Source organism: Parasteatoda tepidariorum, chromosome 2, assembly GCF_043381705.1.
Source record: "Parasteatoda tepidariorum isolate YZ-2023 chromosome 2, CAS_Ptep_4.0, whole genome shotgun sequence".
NCBI classification, from domain to species: domain Eukaryota; kingdom Metazoa; phylum Arthropoda; class Arachnida; order Araneae; family Theridiidae; genus Parasteatoda; species Parasteatoda tepidariorum.
In genome coordinates, this window is record NC_092205.1 from 36,437,884 (window position 1) to 36,456,965 (window position 19,082).

The 19,082-nt window shown below is 26.6% G+C and overlaps 1 protein-coding gene across 2 annotated transcripts in view; it reads right to left on the reverse strand.

Moving 5' to 3' along the window:
- LOC107436187 (protein O-linked-mannose beta-1,2-N-acetylglucosaminyltransferase 1) overlaps positions 1-19,082 on the reverse strand; it is a 74,426-nt gene that overhangs the window by 39,229 nt on the left and 16,115 nt on the right. For both annotated transcript variants that reach the window (XM_043044531.2, XM_043044532.2), the window contains exons 12-19: positions 17,256-17,332; positions 16,810-16,903; positions 13,789-13,838; positions 12,105-12,231; positions 9,377-9,488; positions 7,538-7,696; positions 4,905-5,099; positions 2,078-2,218 (exon numbers count right to left, since the gene is read on the reverse strand). In XM_043044531.2, the coding sequence (XP_042900465.1) occupies positions 2,078-2,218; positions 4,905-5,099; positions 7,538-7,696; positions 9,377-9,488; positions 12,105-12,231; positions 13,789-13,838; positions 16,810-16,903; positions 17,256-17,332 (955 nt within the window). The remainder of the gene's footprint in view (positions 1-2,077; positions 2,219-4,904; positions 5,100-7,537; positions 7,697-9,376; positions 9,489-12,104; positions 12,232-13,788; positions 13,839-16,809; positions 16,904-17,255; positions 17,333-19,082) is intronic.

Consider the following 19,082-nt stretch of genomic DNA (forward strand, 5'->3'; position numbering starts at 1 on the left):
AACCTGTAGATTTTTAATATTTTACTTTATTGAAAGGCATCGATTTTGTTTTCCTGCCAATTCGTTTTACTGCCCTATAGCAGAACAGATTTCACTGTTGCATTGAATATTTCAAACATTGTGATCTACATATCTGAAAATATTCAGTGCCTTTTTAATCCTGTTCTTAATATCCTTGTCAGTACCACTATGTTTACTAAAAATTGCTCCAAGGTATGCAAAAGTATTTGTCTCTTCTATTTCCTTTGAATTGACCAATAACTTGCCATTTGTTTTACTGTTTAATTTCATCACTTTATTCTTTCGTTAATTTATTTTTAGACCAATTTTAATTACACTTTTTCTTACAATCTTTCACATTTCTTTCAAAATCTTTCAAATTTCAAAATCTACCAAATTTCCTTCTTAGACCAATCTTTGTGTTTCTAGATTGACATTAGAGCAATGTCGTCAACAAACTACAAGTCTTCAAGGCAATTATTGAAGTCCCATCATATGCCTCTGTTGTTTTTATTAATATTGAGATAACATTATTTTAAATTTTTTAAAAGGCCATGTTGGAATTGTAGATACCAGATGATGCAACAGAATAAACTTTTCTACAGTTTGCAGCATGGTTGCTCCCAAAACTAGCATATTTTGGCCATTTTTTTCTTAATATTGACAAGAAAAGTACACAAGTTTATTAAAAACAATATTGATAGTTATACAGTTCTAAAAAGATTGCATGATGTCCTGTTAAGTTACTATTAATAAAAAATGAATAAAAGGCAGTTATTCGGATGGATTTTTGACACATTCTCTCCGACAAAACATAGTATATCTCTAACAGATCAATATATTTGTTTCGTTTTTTAAAGATAATGTTTATTTTATTACACATTTTTGAGAAAACTATCCATGCAGAAAATAAGTTGGATATTTCTGTTTGTGATAGTACAAATTTGCACTAATTTTTAGAAAGTGGCACTAAACTATGCAATAAAACTCATAGCTGACAATATGAAGAAAACCCAGAAGATTAAACAAAATAAAATAAATTGCATGCAAACTAATAAGTAATATTTAAAATAATTTGGATACTGCAAATTTTATCAATTTTTGCAATCAATAAAATGAAAAGTTTTAATACACTATTTCCAAATTTAATTCAACACGTTTAATACTTTCCATTTACAATTAAATGCTTTTATTGTATTTTTGTAATAATAATTTTGAATTAAAATAAATAATAAATTAACTTTAGGTGGACATAACATATTTATTTTAGATTAAATGAGAAGACCAGGAGAAAAATGTTCAGTAGTTTACTAGAAAATCCTGTTGTTTACTGGAAAAACCAGTAGATTAAGCAACTATGAAATTTGTATAAACTATATAATGAAGCTAATTGTCCAATTAATCAAGAAATAGTTTCTTACTAAAATTGAGGAAACATGCAAAAATTATAAAAGAAGAAAATAACAAATGCAATGGAATAAATAAATTTCATTCATACCTGAAAAAAGTTTAAAACGTAAATCTTCTGACCAAGAAAAATTTTAAACAGAAATACTTATTTAAAAATTAACAAATTTATGTTATATTATTCACACATTTATACTGTAAATTATTTAAAGAAATATTTTTTTAAATCATTTATTTCCCGTTCAAGTGGTCCATCACTTATTCCTATAAAAATATTCAATCGTTTTCAATATTTTTGTTGGAAGCAAATTTTTTCACCTACGTTCGCAAGATAACTTTTAATGTACTCTAACATATAAGATATATTTTTATAAACAGAAATAAATCTTTAAACAGCATTTTATAACCAAAATCTTTAAAAAAAATATGGAGAACCTAATATATGTTATACAAATTTCACATTATTAAAATAACAGTTGAAATTTAAGTGCATGAGAATTTTTTGAGAACTTTAGAATTTTTTTATGAAGGTAGTTTGAAAACATTGGTATAAAAACTATAATTATGTTAAATTTAAAAAATAGTCATTAATTAAAAGTTTAAAGAAATGTAATTTACTATTAGGATACTTTTTTTTTAAATAATTGAACAACCAATTGAAGGCACTTACCTGACAATTCCTTTATAAACGCCTCTCACAGGATATAGAGAATGATGAAACAATCCAATACACTGAATTAAATATTGAAGAGTTGACATGTCTTCCTCATTAGTTTGCAAAAAGTAGATTGCCAGTGCTCTATTGGATGAGCTACAAGAAAGAATTGTACAAAAATTAAGCATTTTAGAAGATAGTAAGTTAAATATACATTGTCAGAACAAACATTCTATTTAATAGCATCTGACAAGTCATTTAAAATAAAAAAATAAATGATAAAATCTTAGTTTGTGTGATTTATCATCAATTAAGATATTTAAATTAAAGTAATAAAACAAAATTTAATATTAAATTTAAGTAAAAGAGCAAGATTTACTCTTGAGTTTAAGAAATAAAAAAAGACTTAATCATAAAAAGCAACATAAATTTAAAGAAAGTTTAAACGCAATTATGATTTTAGCATAAACATAAAAAGTAACAGATGTTGAAATAAACACATGAGAATGAAACATTTTGCACATAAAGGAAACATTTGTGCAGTTTTGCATGTGATAAATTTAGAGAATCATTCAAACAATGTAATTCAATTTTCCCCTTCTTCCTTTCTCCCTCAAAAAAACTAAACACTTATGATAAGCAAATTTGGAAGCATGATTTTAATTACAAAAAATTCATAGATATATATAGTTAATTTATAAGGTTAACATATAAATTAAGTTTTAGCAACTTTAAAACAATCAAATTTAAATTATTACTTTGCATTATATTACTTAGTAACAGTTTTAATTTTTCACTGTTAACCATTTTATTTAAATATTTAGCAAAATGAAGTTTCCATAATTAAACAAATCATAATATATTTATACCAGGGAAGATGTAGTTCATTTTAATGTTAACATGCTTGCCAACTTGGTATTTCATCAAAAAATTGTTTTTCTTTTCACTTTTTATTAGAGTTAGAGTTTCTAATGAATCATACTTAAGTTCTTAAGGTTCTAATAAAAACTTGATTATAATAATTTTTTAATCAATTTAAAAACAAGCTTACAGAAAAGAATTCATTTTTCCTTACAAACAAGACAACAAAAAAAGAGCAAGATATGATAAAAATAAAAAAATATATATACTCTTTTAATGTTTGAAGAAAGAAAATGCTTCAACAAAAATTAATGGCATGCAGATTATTCAAAAAGAATTATTTTACAGCAGTTTTTAGTTCTATGGAATATGTAATATTGAAGAGATCATATTCAAACTGTCTAAACTACTAAATACTACTGTTGTTGAGGAAGTTATTGAATAGAACATTGTGTTAGTAATAGTTCATAATGTGCAAAAATAATTCATATACACTATCTGGCCATTAATGACCGGACGCCCCTCATTTCGGATACATGAGGTGCTAGTATCAAGTTAGTAGGGCGTAGGGCCGCCACGCGCCCTAATCACAGCTTTAACCCTTCTAGGAAGGCTATCCACTAGGTGTTGGTACACGGCGGCAGGTATTGCCCGCCATTCCTCCTGTAACATGGCGAAGAGTTGAGTGGTGGTTTTGGGGCGTTGTGGTCTGGCCCTCAACCGGCGCTCCAACTCATCCCAGAGATGCTCAATTGGATTGATGTCGGGACTTTGGGATGGCCAGTCAAGCTCTTGCACCCCCATTTCATCAAACCAGTCCGTGATGGCATGTGCTTTATGAATGGCAGCGTTATCGTGTTGAAACACAAACGGGCCATTACCGAACTGTTGCCACGGGGTGGGAAGCGCCGAATTGTCCAGGATGTCTCTATACCCTTCTGCGTTCAGAGTTCCACGCACTAACACCAAGGGTCCAAGGCCAGACCATGAGAAACAGGACCACACCATAATTCCTCCATCGCCGAACTTCACAGTGGGGACAATGCACTCCGGTAGGTACCGTTCTCCGGACATTCTCCAGGTCCACACCCGTCCATCAGAGTGCTACAACGTGCAGCGTGACTCATCACTCAACATAACGCATTTCCATTGCTCTACTGTCCACTGGCGACGTGCTCTGCTCCACTGAAATCAGTGGCAGGCGTTTGAGGGAGAGATGTTCGGCTTATATGCTGCTGCTCGTCCATGGAATCCTTGTGCAATCAGCTCCCGACGAATGGTACGTGTACTGGCAACACCGCCAGATGCAGCCCAGAAGTTGGTAGCGACAGTGTCCAATGACATTTGTCGGTTTGCCATCACTACACGTCGAAGAGATCGTCGATCCCTGTTGGACATTATTTCGGGCTTGCCGGGTCAGGACTGAAGCTTTATCACTCCCTCTCGTTCCCATTTCAACACGACGTCACGAACTGTTGACCGTGGTATCTGAAACTTGTCGGAGATGGCACGTATGGAATGACCAAATCGGTGGGCGCCTATGATCATGCCCCTTTCCGCCTCATTCAGCTCTCGCCGTCCACTCATTTTCACTGTTAACGCTTGTGTGGCCGTCGCCTGCTTGTGAATGGTCTTCCCCCCACCACAGGTTCCGTATTTTTTCCGCCAGGACGAGTCCACCTGCCATTCAAGGGGTGTCCAGTCATTAATGGCTAGATAGTGTATGTTGGACCAAACTTAAAATATTATTTCATTAAAAATTCATTTACACTCATTTGAAATAAATATTTAAATTATTAATATTTAATTAAAAATTTTTGTAGCAATACACCAAATCTAGTATGAACTAGTTTTACAGCAATCAAATGAAGTTATGCAAATTGCAGCAATCAGTCATATAAGTATTAACAAAATAGTTTTCATATAGTAAAATACAATACTCATTATAATGTAAAATTAATGGTTAGAATATAAAACTTACTTAGAAGCGTTGCTAATGAGAAATGGTAGATTATTGAAGAATTTTTCTTGAAAATCATCATCTTCCATCAAACACATCTTCAAAAGCTTATTATTTAACTTTAAAGAAATCGCTGATTCTATTTTTTGTTTCAGTTCCTGATCATATTCATCTCGAACTAAATTCTCTGGATTTTTCAATAAAATATTTTGTTCACTAGAAAACAAAACATACTTTATGTTCAAACTAGCAACAGCTTAATTAGAACATAAAATTTTTCAATCATATAATCATTTAAACTAATTCAATATTATCTTTAAAAAAAATATTATTAAAAAAAAGGTTTTCTGGCTGTTATCAAAGTAACATAAGAACAATGTAAAAAAAATGGTAATAAGCAAGTTTAGAAGATAGACCATAATGAAACTATAAGAAGTATTATGATACCATATGGATACTATAAGAAAAATAATGATACTGTGAGATGGACCATTATGATACTATAAGAAGTATAATGATACCATAAAGATACTACAAAGAAAATAATGATACTGTGAGATAAACCATAAGAGAGTAATATCATGAGTGCTGACCTATTTTTATACAATGCACAAAATTCTTCATTATTCCCACAGAATTCATCATTTTTGGCACTTATGATTGTGTCGTCAAAAAGTATCTAAACATTCTTCTGTTATTTGTATTTATTCATTTGAGCTTTTTAGATTACTTTTAAGTGAAAAGCACATGTAAAAACTTTGAAAGATAAACTTCCACGATGACACAATAAGTGAGTACTATCATCAGTGCTGGCCAAGACATAAAAGATTCTACATTATGAGTCTTGGAACTATAATGATACTTGCTAATACATAGTGTCAAAATGTCCATCTTTTATTTTAAATTGTTTATTTAAACTTCTTCCATTGCTTTTATAGAAAAAGAACAAATAGACAAGTTTTGAAGACAGGCCACCATAGTGAGACAATAAGTAAGTACTATCACTGGTGCTGGACAAGACACAGAATTTTTCTTCACAACTTGTACTAATGATGATACTTGCTTATGGAGAGAAAAAAATTTAATTATTATACAATCGTTTGTGGTAAAGATTTTATAAAATGTCTGCTATCACTTTTTATTCCTAAGATCTTCATACACTATACTTTGAAAAAATTCACATGTATTTCTTTAATAAAAATTTTTTTCAAAGAACAGTACAATTTTTGCACAACAAAATTCTTCAGTTTTCAATTTATAATTCTTTATTTAAATTAATAGGCAAAGATTAATTTAAAAATATAGTTAATTCAATTGCATTATTTAATGACATACAGGTGTACAATGAAATGTAAAAATTGTGTATACTATTTTGAAGCATTGCAATCAATTGGAGTCAAGTTATTTAAAAAAAATTAATTAGTATTAATAAATGTTTACTTTATAAGGTGTTTCTATTAACTAATATTATAAAAATATTTATACACCTAATGCATAACATTTACTTTTCAGAAATAAAAAATATCTATGCATTTCACTTTTTTTTAAAATTTCTACAAGAAAAACTGTGTCTCTATTTATATCCCTTTAACTTATAAGATCAATTACATTGTTCCCATATTTGTTTTTTTTTTTAAATAATACACCAACAGTTACTGATACAATAAAAAACAATGCAATGTGTTGTCATATGTAATACCAAAAGAAGTGTTTTATACTTCCTATCAATTAAAAAATAAATTTATACATCATCCAATTTTCTTCTGAATAATAATAAACCAATAATCTCTTTTTCTCAGTAATTTTGGCATTCTCGAAAAATCAAATTCTATTTATAGATATTCTGACTTTGAGTTTGAACACATTTAGGTAATTTTTGAAAATAATTAAATAGCTGCATCAGTGTTTTGACTTCGTAATATAGTTGTAATTATCTTTCCATCACCAAGGCATTTTAAATTTATAGTGTTGCAGAAAAGAATTAAAACCTTGGTGAAAGATAATCAATTGCCATTACCATTCAAATCATGGAATCATTATCGATAAATCCCTCTTTAATTAGTTAACAACACTTCAAACAACAAAATTTCTTGTATAACTAAAAAGCTTAGGTCATTTAGTTGCACTCTGGGAAGCTTAAAATTTTAAATCAAAAATGATTATTTTCTGTCCTTAAATGCATTTTTAAATTCTACAAAGGATGCATTTATAAAAAAAAACTTACTTAAAAAGAATAAGATATTTTAGTATATAGATTAATGCTTAAATTAATGTTTAGATTACTTTTTATATAATTTAAAAAGAATGTATTCATTAAAAAAAAGGAAGGATTTTAAAAATGCTGATTGTTCACCATTATGAATATCAACAAATGATTATTTGAATTCTTCTATACATTTCTACATAATTTTTATCAGTATCATAAAGGAAGAATGATTTCTTCAGCAGATCTGAAAACCTCCAATAAAAATTTATCTATTTTTGAACCACCACAATTTACGCCATAGCTTATAGTAAATAAATTAGAGATATTTAAAAAATATACAACCTGAAGTGAGAAAAATATAAAGATTAAATTATAATAAAAATATTTTATTTTTAATGTCTTTTAACATTTTAGAAGCAAAAGATAATAATTAAGAATGAATACATACTATGTAATTGTTTTGTCTTGATTCAACAGCACAGAGGATACGCTGAAATTTAGAGCTAAGTCAGTCACAGGAGAAGCTAGAGTAACTCTAGACACATCTGGTATCAAAGTTGTAGCATTAAAATTGAATGGCATTTCAGCTGATGGCACAACACCAGATCTTTAAAAATAAAAACATTATTTAAGTACACAGTTATAAAAATATTTCAAACATATTCAAATCTTGCCACAATAAGATTCAGATAGAAGACAATATCTAAGGGTAGCAATCGTGTGTGCAGGACAAACAGGCACAGGATTTTAAAAAGACATTAATTTTATTTACCGATCATAATTAAAGAATGAATATCTAAGTGACACAAAATCAAAGTTCTCCTCAATACAAGTTAGGAAAAATCTGGCAAAATAGATCATTAAAATTTTTCGTTTTCGGGAATAAGGGAAATCTTAATAATTATAATTGGTCTATCAAACAGGTCAAGGGAAAAATCTTTCTCATGATTCCATGAAAGGGGAAAAATCAAAAATTTTAATTACTGCATAACTTGAAGCCAAAAATAGATTAAAAGACAGGATGTGAATTTTAAAGTGTGAGAAGGAGTGTTTTGATTAGAATAATAAATTAAGAAAAAGATTTACAGAAAAGGAATAACATAAAAATATTAGTTGAAGCCTTTTATGTTAAATATATATATATAGTGAAACCTCGGATAAGCAAACATTCTTCAGACCGAAAAAATTGTCCGTTCATGGGAAGGGTACCCTAATAACGAAGTTTAACACCGTAAATTTTTTTAGAATATTTTCTAGGATATAGAAATAATTAAATAATCTACAGTAACTATCTACAAGGATATTTCAATACAAAAAATTTTTCAATATAAAAAAGTATATAAGAAAAAGTTTTAAATAAATACATAATTCTAGATGTAGCTACAGATAAATGAATTTTCTGTTCCCTGTTTTTACCCCAGCTGTGGTAATAGTTCCAGCTACTTCCAATTGATAAAAAATGAAAAAATTTTCTGTGAAGAAGAATTTAGAGTATTTAAGACGTCATTTCAAATTGAGGGGTCTCTTAATCTATGTCGTCCAGAAGATTGCTAATGTTTGAATTATTTCGCAAGAGAAGTATCATTTTCTCTCCTTTGTTTGCTAAGATAGGGCAAGGTGACAGGAGAGAGATTGATTCTTTAGAAGTAAAATAGCTTAAAAATAATTTTGGTTATAGATAAGGCAAAAAATTTACAAGCTTCAAAAATGATGAAAAGTTGCATTATTTTTTTTCTTGCAATTTAAAACAGAAATAGTTTTTTTCTTAAATTTAGAAAAAGGCGTGTCCGGTTTGAAGAGATAGAAAAAACGCTTCAGGACAAAAATGACAGTTCGCATCCAGTTATGGGAGTATCTGCTTTGAGGAGAATGTACATAATGGTTTATTCCTAGAAGATTCACGGGGATTTAAAAATATGTTCGTTTTGAGAGGCATACATTTTGAAGGAGAGTCCATAATAGGAAGTTTCACTGTATGTACATATTTATATCTTTTTATTGTGAAATTAATCATTACTATATAAAAAGAAAATATGAAATACATAAAAAAACATGACATTTTTATAATTAACAAAATAAAACAATTCATTCTTTAAATCTTACAAACAATACAGACTTATTGAAAACTCTTCAAACAATTTGTTCAGTTAGATTTTCATTTGATCAAATAAATTTAAAGTAAAAATAAAGAATTCCCCAACACAATTTCAAGATACAGAGTTGACATTTAAACTAGAAAAATATCAATGTATACAATAATTTAAAAGCTTAGTATATAAAATCTTACTTGTTATGACACCATGATTTCTGAAAAAAATCTTTTCGTACTAAAAATGCAAAGCTGAAAAATGACTCAACTCGATAAGCTAAAGTTGGATCCCCAGAAAAATGTTGAAAACCTGTAAAGATAAAATAATTTTAAGTGTTAAAGATTCTAAAAATTATTGTTAAAAACTAAGGATTTCTAAAACTAGTGTTAAACATTATGCATTCTAAAGCAATATAAATATCCCGCTAAAATTGACTATTAAAATCATCAAATCAAAAAAATAATAATAATAACAAGATGAGATTCTGAATTTACAACCATTAGGTCAGTTTGAAGTATTTCAGCGAAATTTTAAACAAATTGCATAAGTTGCTATTGTATATAATTAGTTGATATCAATTTACATAACGGGGGTTCAAATTCAATGCTTGAATGACTTATAACTGAAGAGAAATTTACTTCATTTCGAAAATATTACTCTTAAAACTAAGCCATTGTTTGTTCTAAATATACTAGTGAAATTTCAGAGAAATTCCTGGTCTAAACTTCTTTTGCGTCTAATTCATAACGTTGAAATTAATTTCCAGTATATTGAATCAAGTTAAACAAATATTTCAATAAAAATGCTTAACAAATATTTATTTTTATTAATTATTTATACTAAAATATCTGTAATATTTTTAATACAAAAGAAAAAAAAATTTATATTAATATGTAAAATTAAATTAATGTGTAAAATTAAATCACTAAAAGCAGATTTGTTTTAAATGCTTGTACCTCAAAAGTACACAATCTTTATTTTAAAAAATTAGATCACTTAATTAACATTTTTAGCATTTTAAATTGATTAAAAAACTTTATGCTTACTTTTTGAAATAATTCTATAATAATACTACTTAATATCTTAGTTTATTCCTTTATTACTAAGCATTTTAAATGCATTATAAAAAATGAAAATTGTCTTAATTGTCTTCTCGTTTATAGTTATGTAACCAAAAACAATTTAATAGTCAAATGTCATTTTTTATGTCATTTAGTGTCATTTTTTTGGAAACTTTTATGTTTATGTATAGATGTAATATTGTAATTACATGAATATATTATACAATAAACTATTAAAGAATATATTTATCAAAGCATATTGGAGTTCCAAAAATATATATTTACATGTAGATTCATATTTTTTGGGTATTAGAAATGATTTGCTTTTTTTACTCTTGTACTAAAACAATCATTCTCATAATATTGGAATTAATACCAATAATTTTATAAATAAAAAATATGCTAATTACTTTTCTATTTTTACATAACTTCGATTTTAGAAAAGAATAATAACTCAAACTACCGACAAAGCTTTCAAAGACTTAGAAAGTTGCTTAAAAATTTAAACATAATTAAAAAATCACACTTTTCAGCATTAATGGTTGGAAATATTGTTTGCAATTGAACACTTAAATAAATTTATCTTAAGGTTTCAAGAGAAAAAATCAAATCAAGAATTTATCTAAGATTTTTTGCTGACTTTTCTAAAATTATTTTTAAAAGACAATATTAAAACATGGACTAATATTTATGAAAAAAAATCATTCAATTTATTTCTCAAATGTATAGAAAGAATAGATTAATAAAAATATGTAATATAAAATCTTTAAAAGTCATTTAATTATTCTTCATTCAAGATAATTACATATTATTAAGCGTAACATATTTCCTTTCTTTGAATAATTAAGTTTATATTTCCTGTAATTTTTTCTCAATTTAAGATATCAATCTTTTTCTTGAAAAAAAATTTTGGAAGAAAATCAAATATTATAAATAGATATTATTTCATTTATATAAATACTTGATTATTCAAACTCAAGAATAAAAAATTTGTTGCAATAATTTTGTATTCATAAAATAGTGGTTATTTTCGTTCTCATTCTTGTAAAAAAAATTTATAGCTTACATTTACTGCTATATATTGGGACTTTATACAAAGGAGGTGCTGCAGTTCTGTCCATTGCACTTAGTTTTTATTAAAAATTCTATTTTAGTTCTTCTGAAAAAATTATCTTGTCTTATCAAAAGCTAAAAGACATATTTTTACAAGCACAAAAAATATGTTTTCAAATTTATATATACCTATCTCAACTCATTTGATAATTCATCGATCAAACCCAAAGAAATAAATTGAGTGAAAAGAATTATTTTTTACAAATTTTACGTCTGTTGTTTGTCTGCTGTCTGAATTTGTAACATCTTTAATTTACTTACAAATTTTATGTCTGTTGTTTTTAATCTTTAATTTACATTTATACAAAAATGACTTTCTAATAAAAAACTTACAAATATTTGCACTTGCACCTATGTTCTATTAAATTAAACATACAACTGCTAACAGCACATCAGCACAGTATGCATCTTCAGATGAAAATTTCTAACAGTGAAAGAGCTGTAGCTAAATATGAACGTCTGGATGTTTTTGATTTTACAGTTTATAATCAAAATTGATGCCCTAGCATCCATATAGATATTTTGTGTAATACATTAGGATTTCCAAATTTGCTTTTGAAAATTTACTAGAAACTGCAATTTGTAACATAATTTGAATTACACACTAATTATTTATAAAAATATACACAAATTTCGAAAACTACATTTCTTTGCAGCACTGAAGAATTAAAATAAGAAATAGAAAAAATACAGATAAATTATAAATTTGTGAATGATACAAGGAAAAATAAAAAATAAATAAATTACATACCATTTTCATTCAAAGCAGAAATAGATGAAATTGTTGGATCTGAATTTAAAATTGATAAAAGCTGTCCCAAATAAAACAGGAAATCAGGAGCCAAAACAATGTTTTCTCCAATAAAAATGACTTCTTTCTAAATAAAATAAAAATATAAAAAAATTGAAAAGAAAAATAAAGATGATGCAATTTTCCAAAAAAAAAAGGTTTATATATCTAATTGCTAAAATACTATTTTTTAATTAAATTCATAATCAAAACTTTCATCATTGTAGAATATTTATTTCTATTAAAGAGAGAAAATAATAATCCTTCTTATGCAAACAAAAAATTTATCACAATATCTTTTATTGCCGTTGTTGCACAGCCGACCCCATTTTTGGTTTTTGACTACTAATGCTCAACTCCATAGCCATGTATTTTTGAACCCAATCCAGAAGGCAAGGAAACTCCTGAATCAAGTATCTGGAGAAATTTGTCTGTGTGGAGGACTTTTTGATGGAACTAACTCGCATTTGCACTATATGGAGAGGTAAACCTCATAAAACTCCCACTGTTAGCATAATGGCAAGGGGACTCTATCCCATAATCTGTCTAACACTGAGGATATTTTAGGTCAGCACTGAGGCCAATGCAAACTGAATGCAGAATTCATATCGTCCAGCCATCACCGGGATTCAAATCCGGTTCACCTCATTGGAAGATGAACAATCTATGCTCTGAGCCACCCTGACTCAATACCCCAATATTATCATCCTGCCAATACAGCTTTTGCAGAGCCTTGGATGCCTTCAAGACTTAGCTTTCTTGCTACTTGCCTTTTCTTGCAGCTGGTAATTTTAAATAATTTCAAGCTCTCTTCCATTTGCTTGTTGCATCCAGTGTTAAACATTCCTCTACATCTTTACCTTTCTGGTTTTCAGTGTTATAATTTCTAAAAGTTTCTTGTTGAGTATGTTCCGTAGGGAATGTCCAAACCATTGCCTTATTTTTACTCTCATGATCATTATAATATCATGTTCCTCACATTTATTATAAATATCGTTACTGATTCTGCTCCTCTAATGTCCTTCCTTACATATTATATAAAAAACATTCTGTAGTATTTTCCTTACCCATATTTTCAAAGATCAGAATCCTTTTTTAAATATAGGTAAGGAAAATGTTCTTGTCTAGGCTAGTATAATGGGTCTAACTATCAGAATTTTAAGTTCAATGAGCTATATCTCAACAAGTTTTTTAATGAATAATAACATTTGTTTATAGCAGCTATCCTTGCTCTAATTTTCCAGCATAATCTTATTACTTTCAGTAGCTAGCGATCCCAGTTATTTGAACATGAATTCCTTTACTTTTTTATAGTAATTTTCCTCACAGTTAAGATGATTAATATTTTTGGTACTTTATTTCTTGTATTTGTCATATATTTTGGTCATGAACTATTAACAAGAAAGTTTAATCTTATTTTAAGATGCATAATGAATTGAGAATAATAGTTAATTATTTAAAAACCTTCATAAATCAATAGTTAATAACCTCATATTGCTATGTGACTTTTAAATGAGATATAAAACTTAAAGAGATGGAAATGGACAGAAATGAAAAAAACAATATTTTATGAATTTTTAAACATTTTATTATGCATATTGATGCTTTATACTTCAATGTAATTTTATAAAATTATTTAACTTACGGAATCTGGATAAAGAACACTGGTAATATCAAAAGCCTCAGATAGTCTTTCTAAAACAAAAAATAAACAAAAATTTAGAAATCTAATAATTAGTTTTATTGTTTTTTTAAAGCAAAAAAAATTAACATTAAAGTTGAACAAAAACAATGCTGCATTTAAAATAGCAAATAATATATATTTTTAAAGTTGCCTTAATAAGAATAATAATCAATTCTAGTACTTGTCAATGGAAATTTTGGTTACAGTAAAACAGCAGATTACTAAGAAAAAATATGGACAATTTTATTACGAGATTACACACTTGGTTAGAGAATTTTAAAAAAGTCATCTCGAGTCAATTTTGTAATACATAGATACAAGTAATAAATAAAGTTTTTTTTGGGAGTATATACATAAAATCATTACTAAATCATTCAATTATTATGTTTATTATGAATCCCATGGTTGTGAAGTCTGTTTTCAAGATATTATTTTAGTTTATTTTTTATTTATTTCTTCATTATTTACTTCTTTATTTACTTATTTATTCAAGTTTTCATTTTAATAAACAAATTTGCTTGATTCTGATTCCCAAAAGATATTTGTTCTGTAAATTTAAAAAAATATGAGAATAATCTCTAAAAACAACTTAAACAAATGTTTATAACTTACATGTTTGATTGAACAAAAAACTTAAAATTATTCTCTTCATACAAAATTTATTTTAAATGAATATGCATATTATTTACAAAATTAATTTTTAAATAACAATATTTATGCAGCCAATAATTTTTTGAAAAGAGATGCCTAAATGCAAATAAAAAGTAAATTTTTTGCGACAAAAAATACCTTATTTGCAATATAAATCGTAATTGATTTTCAAAAATTATATACTGATACTTATTTTATGAATAAAATACTTATAATAAAATGTTTATAACAAAATAAAATAATAATTTATGATTATTACAATCAGAAATATTAATAGATTTAAAATTATAATTATTAGACAAAAAAAATAATGAGATTTTGATAAATGACAAGTTAGTTGATTCTGCGGCGTTTAGTATCTGACACTGAAGAAGTTAGTATTTAACTATCTCAAACGGAAAGATGGCAAATAAAGCAAACCTAAAATCAATATTTTACTAGATAAGATACGTTAAAATATGTATTTATCTAGATACATTTTTGGACTGTAAAGTCAAAATTTAGCAGATTTCTTTACCTAAAATTTGACGTAATTTACAAAAGAAGAGAATACTTATTCCATGTAAAAGAAAAGGCAAAGTTTAAGACATTTAAAAAATTTAAGTAAAGTACTATATATTATAATGATTGAAAATACTTGCAAAAATTAAGGCTTTGTAAAAACAATAAAATCTGGAACAATGAAATTACTATCAACACCTAACAAGAATAAAAAAAGACAGTTAAGAAAAATATTTTTACAGAAAAAGAGTTATAAAAAAAATTTAAAAATATTAAATAAAAAAAGATTAAAAATATCGACAGAAAAGTCTTACACAGATGATCAAATGGACTTTCTTCATAAAAGAGAAAGATTATACATAGATTGTAATATAACTATTTCAGAAATTATACATAAATTTACATTTGCAGTTAACAACTATTAAAAGTTAACTAAATTTCAGTATATTGTGATAGTTGAATTAAATAATGGTTAAGTTTCAGTGAATTAGTTTTTAACTACTGAACAGTTGAATAGCATTTCAAGCACTGTTCATCTATTTTAAATCTATAGAAAATCAGCATATTAGAATAAATATTACAACTAAAAAGTCCAAAAATTGTTGCAACATACATACAATTTCGAAGTATTTACTTGCATAATGCAATACTTAGTCATTCTGTATTGCATCTACTTCTCAGTGTAAAACTTACGCATTATTGTGCACAGTGGGAAAAAATTATTCTGAATAGCAGATGTTCATGCACTAGAACTCAATCTTAATAGCTTGAGAAGGTGACCTCAAATATTCTAATTGATAGTGCAGATGATATTTAAAGTTAGGAAAGCAGATACAAAAACTTACTTTCGCTGAATTAACATACCACCTTGTTACAATGAATTTGGATTTCTGACCCTTAAAATATAGAAAATAACTGTAATCTGGGAAATAAATTCCCAATAGTTTGGACAGAAGGACAGTTAAAAATTTAAGTATCTTTAAGTTAATTTTATTTCGTGTGTATTTCACTATACTTTGAGAACTTTTTAGGCAAGTTAAAAATTTTGCACGTAATTATAAAATTCATTTATCCTATGCATTTACCCAAAGATAAATCCAAGAAAAAAATCATTTTTAATAATTATTATTATTTTATTATTTTAGTTAGTGAAAAAAATTTGAATTATAAGATATAAGAATGTTTATATCATTATAAAGAACGTTAATTTTATGAAGTAAAGAACAAAAGTTAAATGAAATTGATCAAATAGCACCCTAGAAATCGAATTTCAAATATACAACTTATTTTAAACACTGCAGTATAATTTTCAATTAACTTCCTGCGTTATATATTGAAAGAAAAGAGGGATTCATTTAGAAAATTACATTGCAAAAACAGATGAGTATTAATTGCAGAATTTCAATTGAAATACAGTGGTATTTGTAACTTTTTTTTTCTTTCCTTACTTTATGTATAGGTAATATTAAAATAATATACATTTACACATTAAAATTATATTAGCTACTGAAAATTAAAACAAAAATACATTTTAACATAAAACATTTCAACATTCTAATATAAATCACATGATTATGTATGTGNGAAAAATTTCCAGCTTTTCTTTAAAATTCCCTGATTTTTCCAGGTTTTTATCCAAATTTCCCTGATATTTCCAGGTTTTTTCCAGTATAAAAAAATTCCCTGATAATTCCAGGTTTTCAAGGTTTTCCAGGTGGGTGGCCACCCTGTTATATTAGCTACTGAAAATTAAAACAAAAATACATTTTAACAAAAAACATTTCAACATTCTAATATAAATCACATGATTATGTATGTGTAAAATATTACCACAGTAATTTGATGTTTCAGTTAATTCTTCTGAAAGAAATCCAAATAGTTCAGATAAGCTTTGCACCATAGAATTTTTACCCAAGTGGAAGACCTGCAAAGACATAGAAACAAATGAAATGTTACAACAATAATCTAATATAAGCATATAAGACAAAAATATTGCAAAAATTATGTTCAAATTAATTATTTTTAAAAATTTAAGTTCAACATAAAAACTAAAAAATGTTTCATAAATAATATAACTTTCAATACATGGCTGTACATTAATTAATTATTTTTAAAAATCAATTTAGAAGTTTAACAGAAATATTTAAAAAAAATTCTTTAATAGTATAACTCTCAACAAATAGCTATGTGTATGACTAAATCCATTAAGTTTAAAACTAAATTTAGGAGTTAAACATAAAAATTCAAAACTATTTCTAAATTTGAAGAATTCTCACCACAACAATGGAAGGTTTTATGCCAGGTTGATGTATGATTGTTTCAAGAGTTAATGGCAAAAACTGAACATTTTCACCTAAAAAAAAGACTCGTTTTAAAGAAAATTTAGTTTTATACAAGGTAATTCACAAAGCTAAATATTTTTATTTAAAATTTTAAAGACTTGCACATAAGAGTAAAATAAATTAAATATAAGGTGCTTCTTATAATAATACCAAAGCCAGGAGAGTACAAATAAAGCTTATTTGAAGACCTTAATTAAATGTTCAAAATAATTCTTTTAATTCTGTGAAACTAAATTTACAAGAGTCTTCTACATGTAGCTCCAAAAAAAATTTAACTCAAAAACAAAAATTAAAAACAAAACTTAATCAAATAAATTACTCTATGTCGAAAGAGCTTTACCATTTACTGTATGCCGAAAGAATTTTAGTATTTACTGTATGCTAAAAGAGCATTGTCAAAATTTAGATAAAGGCTTTAGTACATAAGATGGAGCATATAATATAGCAATTAAAGTAATTAATTTTATTAATTAAATAGGGTAGAATAAGGGATTAGTTAATGCTTTAGTGGTAAGCTGAAACACTTTCGGTCAGCAATGCCTTAAAAATTTCTTCTTCACAGTAGTATATTATTACAACTTTCATTACCTGATAAAGTATTTTCTTAGTTTATGATGTTGTAGATGTATGATGCTATTATATTCTCAATAAAAAAAAACTTCTCAGTAAAAAAAATTATCTTCTCAATAAAAAAAAACTCTACTTTTTTAATTTCTAACTAATTCTTAGGGATTCTGATCAATTTTCAGGAAGGAAACAAATATGATTTCTCATGATAGAATTTATGCAATATAAGTAATTGGAATGGTTACGGCTAGCTGCAAATATGGTAAAATTGGTCTGAAAGTAAGTGGAGCTAGTAAAGTGATAAATTTTAAATGCTGCAGACCCAATGCATTCTAAAAGTACATATATATCCTAAAGCACCTCCTTTAGGGTAGTTAATAGAAAAGAAATGGTTCATTTTGTGATAAGTTTCGACATAAAATTAAAGGATGTGAGATTTTAGGACATGCTGGCAACCAAAAACATGAAGGCAAACTTAAAAATGATTCCCTCTTAGAAAAATCTTGCAGTAAGAATTCCCATTAAAATAGTATAGGTAAAAGATATGCCTCAATCAATTTTTGTGATCTGGAAAAATATTAAACAAAAATATGATTCAAATTAATATCCCAACAGTAAAATGGTTGATGACTTACAAGTTACTTCAATAAAAAAAATATTTGAGAATGAAACTCTTTTTTTTTCTCTCTCTCTCATAATTTAATAAGGATAAAGAAATTCTTCAATTTTTAAAATACATCATGCATCAACTAAAAAATGGTGATATATATCATATTATATTTCTCATAAGATAAGTAAAAAGAAATCCAGAATTTTTCTACACATATGCAGAAAGCATCTTAATTTCAGTACATTATTATTTAAAATTTTGTATATTCAAACTAAAAGCATTTTAGAAAACTTGATCATAAATATAACTCTCCTATTTCAGATTTTTAGAACCAATAGCAGGGAGCAGATGTTTTCAAATTTCTCAAAAAATAGTTTAAAAAACTGCATGCAGTGATTCAAATTAAAGAAATTTATACGTTTTCTTTCTATATGAATGTTTTTTCTTTTATGAGAAGGATTTATGACTTTTATATCTTTATAAATATGATAAATCATTTTTTTTTAATCTTAAAACTTGTTTGAATTTTAACAATGCTTCCTAAATTATTTAACTAACATTTTTCTATAAAAATTTTAATATTA